This window comes from Musca autumnalis, unplaced genomic scaffold, assembly GCF_047663935.1.
Source record: "Musca autumnalis isolate F117 unplaced genomic scaffold, ASM4766393v1 scaffold_2, whole genome shotgun sequence".
In the NCBI taxonomy this organism is placed as follows: domain Eukaryota; kingdom Metazoa; phylum Arthropoda; class Insecta; order Diptera; family Muscidae; genus Musca; species Musca autumnalis.
Genome location: NW_027411755.1, coordinates 102460193 through 102466952, shown reverse-complemented (window position 1 = coordinate 102466952; position 6760 = coordinate 102460193). Strand labels below are relative to the sequence as shown.

The 6760-nt window shown below is 36.7% G+C and overlaps 1 protein-coding gene across 1 annotated transcript; it reads right to left on the bottom strand.

Annotated features, from left to right (window-relative positions):
* Positions 1 to 1261: 1261 nt before the first annotated feature.
* LOC141394371 (lamin-C-like) lies at positions 1262 to 6543 on the bottom strand. Its single transcript, XM_073968638.1, has 2 exons — positions 4142 to 6543; positions 1262 to 3029 (listed from the first exon to the last, which is right to left on the bottom strand). Exons 1-2 carry the CDS (start codon positions 4194 to 4196, stop codon positions 1792 to 1794), a joined length of 1293 nt encoding a protein of 430 aa, XP_073824739.1. The 5' UTR covers positions 4197 to 6543; the 3' UTR covers positions 1262 to 1791.
* Positions 6544 to 6760: the final 217 nt, after the last annotated feature.

Genomic DNA, 6760 nt, shown 5'->3' with positions numbered 1-6760 from the left:
TTGCGGTGGTACATGTAGGCACGAATTTTGAAGGTGGCACGGTTTCTTCCATATTAAGAAAAACGATCTTTTTACAGATTTACTTTAACGGTGAAATTCAATGGTTCATCAGCCATGAAAAACTAAAAACATATAAGTCTCAATAAGATGGAGAATTCGACTTACTATTTTTAACATTTCTAATTAGATTGCTTTTGATAAAGATAGGGGACAAGGGCGTTAATAAATCCTTACCAGCATCAACGGGCGAAAAAATCCGACAAAGTCCGTAAGAGAAAAGAAAGGTTACAGACAAAATCTGTTGATAAATTTTAAAGCCTCAATGAATAACTCGGTTTGACGGTGGACCCGAAGAAATGTGGTAGAAAATACCTATTTCCGAACTGTTAAGTATAATCAATTCGACGGGCAGAAACGCGGACTCGGGTCTTCTAGTTAAGAATAAATATTGGTTGTTTTTATTTCTCTTGTTCTTTTCTCCCTCCACTGCTTATTATACGGTAACTGAGCTATCGAACTATCGAAGCCTATGGATTTCCACTCCCTAACCTAAACGTAGGCAATGAATGATACCAAGTAAAGGACTTGACCGGCTTTAATATGGCAAAGCCCAGGTTTAATCTTCGCCCTCTTCCATCTTAAGTGGACACTGACCTCCCCGTGGTTTCACCTGGGGAGCTGCCATTAACATCCGTTAAATGTAAAGAGCTAACATGTGCCGCGCGTTCACCCATAAGAACGTTAAAAACATGGGTTGGGCGTTGGGCTAGTAACTCACTCCTACTGTGAAAAAACAAAGAAAAAGAAGTGAAACAACCCCCTCTAAAGTTGACGACACCCGCACTGAGACACGTAAGAGTAATGGAAATGGAAAAATTTTCTCGTACCACCAATTTTCAGGCAAGTCCTTTTATATTTTTCATACTTGACATTCAGTCTTAAAATGGCAATATTTCGTTAACAACAATTTCACCACCAACAATTCACACCACCGATGTATCGGATATAAAAGCCTTTTTAATGAGCAAGGGTCACGATGTAAGGAGCGTACGTAACATAATTAGCAGAAAAACCAAGGAGCCTTTACCCATGTTCTTCGTTGATTTGGACCCCAAAAGTAACAATAAAGGGATTTATAATATTACTGGTATATTCAATAACATTGTTACTATTGTGATGAGGTCGACTCCTCAACCTCATCACTAAAAATGTAGCCCAAGAAAAACTAAGGAAAAAACCCAAGAAAAGAAAACACGCGGGCTGATGTTGTCTGTTTGATGGTTTTAGAGAGACTCTTTATTTCCTACAAAATATTTAAACCTAAATCTTATAATCTAACAATAACACACATACACATACATTTGGTTTACACGCACATTAGAAATGCACGCTGTGTCTATAAATACATCATGCACACACACGTTGCGTTGGTAATGGAAAATACATTTATTATAGACCCTTTCTTATCTTTACTATTTTGGGCACGACATTTGTTCCATTATTTATGACAGGCAGTTGGTTATTTTTAAACATAGATTCTTAGACCACATGCATTAAAAGAAATCTACCTGACTCTATTTACACAGAAAAGAGTCTTCTACAAAATTCAACTTTCTCCCCGCCTTAAAAGATTCTAATCTTTTAACAATTGTATGTATTAGAATCTTATCTTTTACAAACAATTTTATTTTTTAGTAATATTACAATTACATTTCATTTTGTAACTGCTGAAGGCATTACTTAGATTCTAAAACTAATAATATGAATGCAAACAATTATTATAACTTAATTCTAGGTGATGGCACCCAACACCTTCAGCAACCAGCTAGGATGAGGACTTCTTTTCCATTGCTTAAACACGTGGTATATCCATTTTCTTCGTAGAGGATATTTCTCGCCACTAAACCTTTCATCGTCAATATATTGACTTGACACATGACGTATAATTGTACGCCTTATATGATCGGCACCAGCAACTTCTTCTTCATGTGTTGCACTCGATACATACCATTTAGACACGGGAGCAATTTTATATTTAAACCGCCTGCCGTCGACTTGCACTTCATGGGTACCTATATTCGGCACCTTCAAAAATTTGGCCTTCGCTTCACATTCAGAAATGCCGATGTCATCCTTTTCACTGCCACACACTAGTTTCTTGTAGGCAGCAACTTCGAAATCCAATGAATCCTTGATATCCATTGGATCTTGATATTCGTGCAGTTGTTGTGTCATTTCATCACGGCACCGCTGCAATTCGGCTTCCACCTTGGCAATATCAGAAGCATGGCGTCTTCGTTCATTGGCGAGCAATTTTTCCAAATCACAATTTCGGCCATTCAATGCAGCATTTGTAGATTCCAACTTAATAATGCGATTATTCAGGCTCCCAATACGTGTACGAGTGGCACGTAATTCTTCTATAGCACTTGAAGCTACAACGGACTCACGATTGGCTGCTGCTTGAAGATTGTTATTCTCTTGTTTGTATACAGTTTCCATTTTGCGCATTACTCCTACGTGTTGTTCACGCAACTCTTGCAGCGACTGTTGTAATTTGGTCTCATATTGTTTAGAGAGACCAGTGCGTAATTCATTAATTTCTTCTGAATGGAATTTTTCCTTCAAGGTCAGTTCGTAACGTAGACGTTGTATGTTGCCTTCCAACTCAATACGTGCCCGTGCTTCATCTTGCAAACGTTTATGAGCCTCTTTCATTTGTTTGCGTAGAAGCACCAATTCTGCATGCACCTCACAGAGTTCATCACCGGCTTCCTTGGTATAAGCATTCACAGCATCGTATTTGGCGTTAAGGTCAGCAGCTCGTGACTCGTACATACGAGCCTTCTTCTCAGCAATTTGCCAGCACGTGGTTCGTTGCTCCAATCTGGCCTTCAACTGCTCATTTTTCTCACGCAGTTGGTTGACTTCAATCTTTAATTTCCGCGAAACATCAACGCGAACGTTTTCATTCTGAGTTTCCGTAGTTTCCGAGTCCCTAACAACTTCCTGTGTAGACCCTACTCTATCTGAAAACTGTACATCATTATTTATGTTCACCTTTTTTGGTGCTATTCTTGAAATGCTCCCACTTCGCACTAAGTGGTCACAAATCTTTAAAAAAATGGTAATGACTTGTGTAGTCATCCTCTTTCCCTACTACCTCTAAATATCGCACGTAATGTGACGATAATGACTGATAACTTTTTTCGAAATTTTCTGTTCTTGAGAAAAGCGCACTCCTAATCTCCCCCAAAAACTCAAAAGAGGCATCTACTAAGTTAATTGTTTCCCTAATATTTGGCGGGTCTGTATGGAGCAGTACGGATTTCTTTCCAAACTGTTCCGATGAACTTAAGCTGTTCACCTCAGCTATAAAATCTACATTATCTAGACGTGGCACTTCTATGGGCACAAACAAACCCATAGCTTCCATGCCTTCCTCTATTCTTTTTACCGCATATTGCATTCCCACAACGAATATGCAATGATCGTATGGTACTTTTTCCATACGTCGGAGCTCCCTTTCGTTACCTAAAAAATCCTTTCTTGCTTCCGTGAAAGAACTAACCATTTTTGAACACTTTTCCCTAGTTTCTCTTACTACACTTATTTGAGCAATTTTGCTCATTTCTAAATATAGCGACACAATATATTCGCCCAACATCTTTTGATGTTGAATGAATTCTCCAAAATTCATCTTGACGAAATAATATATTGTGCGCTTGAAGAAAACAAATTTAACTTTTTTGTGTTTCTTAGATACACATGTTAGAAACCTAACGTAGTCACTTTTCTTCGTTTCACTACGTGTCACTAACACTATTGATTGGCCTAACACAGTCTTTTCTTCGACTGTGCGCCCTTTAACTTAGCAGACGGATAAACTAACGAGGTATCTTTTTAACCTACGCGCCTATCACGTCACTAAAATAGCGGATAAATCCAACGCAGTAACTTTTTACTACGCGCTTATTCCGCTACTAACTTACGGATAGACTACAGCACTTTTCTTTTTTTTTTAAATGTGAGCCTACCACGTCACTACACTAAACACGGATAGACCTAACGAGTTATTTTCCACTACGCGCCTATCGCGTCTCTATACTACACGTGAAACTATCTCGTGTCTTTACTATACACGAAACAATCACTGTGGGGTCACCAAAATGATGAGGTCGACTCCTCAACCTCATCACTAAAAATGTAGCCCAAGAAAAACTAAGGAAAAAACCCAAGAAAAGAAAACACGCGGGCTGATGTTGTCTGTTTGATGGTTTTAGAGAGACTCTTTATTTCCTACAAAATATTTAAACCTAAATCTTATAATCTAACAATAACACACATACACATACATTTGGTTTACACGCACATTAGAAATGCACGCTGTGTCTATAAATACATCATGCACACACACGTTGCGTTGGTAATGGAAAATACATTTATTATAGACCCTTTCTTATCTTTACTATTTTGGGCACGACATTTGTTCCATTATTTATGACAGGCAGTTGGTTATTTTTAAACATAGATTCTTAGACCACATGCATTAAAAGAAATCTACCTGACTCTATTTACACAGAAAAGAGTCTTCTACAAAATTCACCAATTGAATCCCCAAGAACATTTGACGACTTAGTGCCATGTTTTAGATGTCAAGAATTTGGACAAACAAAATCATACTGCCGTAAAAATTTTAGGTGCGTTAAGTGTGGTTTAGATCATCCCACATTAGAATGTAATAAACCAGAAAATACCGCACCTAAATGTTTGCACTGCTTGAACACCCATACCGCTAGTTACAAAGGATGCCCGATTTACCAAAAACTGGTTCAAAAGAAGTCTTCTCCCATGTATTCTAAACGTAACGAAACTGCTTATGAAGATAACACCATGCCCAACCAGACTTCAGATAACTTTGGGTCATATTCCCAAGCCGTAAAAGGTCAAAGCAAGGGATAAATAAATTTGTTAAGCAAGATAGAATCTTTGCTAACAAAACAAATAGAAATGACAAATTCTTAAATGAATATGATGACATTGCTAATGTCAAAATTATGCAAGTAGATTTGATTATTGCTGAGTGGAATGCCAACGGCATTTCAAATCATAGAAATGAAATAGAATTATTTCTTCATAAAAATTTCTTAGATATTCTACTTATTTCTGAAACTCATTTTACAAGCAAATCATACTTCAGAATAAAAGATTATGACATTATAACAGCGAATCATCCTGATAACCGAGCCCATGGAGGTGCAGCTATAATTATTAAATCTAAAACTATATACGAAGAAGCGGAGCCAATCTTAGAATCTTCTATGCAGGCAGCTGGTGTTAATATAATATGCGAAAATTCAAAAGTATCTATTTACTCCGTTCATCTTCCTCCTCGATTTAATGTAAAATGTATACAATATGAAAATTTCTTCAAAAATCTTGGAAACAAATTCATAGTCGGTGGCGATTTCAATGCCAAACATACTTGGTGGGGATCTCGGCTATCAACCCCCAAAGGAAGAGAACTGTATAAATGCATCGCTTTAAATCATTACGAAGTTTTGTCAACTGGTAGTCCTACATATTGGCCTGCAGACCCAAATAAAATTCCCGATCTAATAGATTTTTTCATTTACTCAGGAATATGCCAGTCAATGCTAAGTATAAACGCATGTTATGACTTAGACTCAGATCACAGTCCAATTATTCTTAACTTAAGTACAAGAAATATTCATAAACGTAAAAATAAAACATTAATTACATACCTATGGTACAAAATCACATTGAACAACAGCTAAATTTAAATATCCCGATTAAATCCGGAAAGCATTTGGAAAATGCTGTAGAACATTTAACACAAGTCATACATAATGCTACAAATCTATACACTACCGATAAAATTGATTTAAATTCCACAAACTTTTATGTTACGACTGAAATACGATCAATGATAAGAGAAAAGAGACGATTGCGCAGAATTTGGCAAAATTCGAGACACCCAATGGACAAAACAAATTTAAACAGAGCTTCAAATCTAAGTGACTACAAAAATCAATCAATTGGAAGCTTCTTAAGTAATTTAAGACCAGATGAAAGTAACGAGCACAGTTTTTGGAGAGCAACAAAACATCTTAAGAGACATCAAAAGAGAAATGTGCCTATAAAACATTCAAATGGAAATTGGTGTAGATCAAACAAAGATAAAGCTGAGGCGTTTAAAGGCCACTTGGAGAATTCCTTTACACCTTTTGATTTATGTAGTCCCCAACAAAATAAATTAATTTCCGATTTTTTGGATGTTCCAAGCCAAATGAGTCGCCCTATTAAACATTTTACGTTTAGTGAAGTTTGTAAGGAAATTAAAAATGTAAAGAAAAAAACACCAGAGTCAGACTTAGTTGATCACAAAGTCATAAGATTGCTTCCAAAGAAGGGTTTGGTATTCCTAACAACAATTTATAATTCTATTATGAGGCTGTCCCATTTTCCAGTGCAACGGAAATGTGCTAAATAATTATGATTCCAAAACCTGGAAAACCTGTTATCATCGGTTTATTGTCCATATTTTCTAAACTGTTCGAAAAATTGTTTCGAAAGCGACTTTTTCCGATTTTAAATAATATAAATGTTATGCCAGATCATCAGTTTGGATTCAGAGAAAATCACGGAACACCTGAGCAGTGTCATAGACTGGTGAAGGTTATAAGAGATTGTTTGGAATATAAGCAGTTCTGTTCTGCAGACTTTCTGGATGTCAAAC

Bases quoted from the DNA above. Each gene is read 5' to 3' on its own strand.
- LOC141394371 (XM_073968638.1), bottom strand. From the start codon at position 4,196: ATGAGGTTGAGGAGTCGACCTCATCATTTTGGTGACCCCACAGTGATT. The intron at 3,030-4,141 runs GTATAGTAAAGA...TACAGTTTTCAG, and splicing joins CCCCACAGTGATTGTTTCGT to ATAGAGTAGGGTCTACACAG.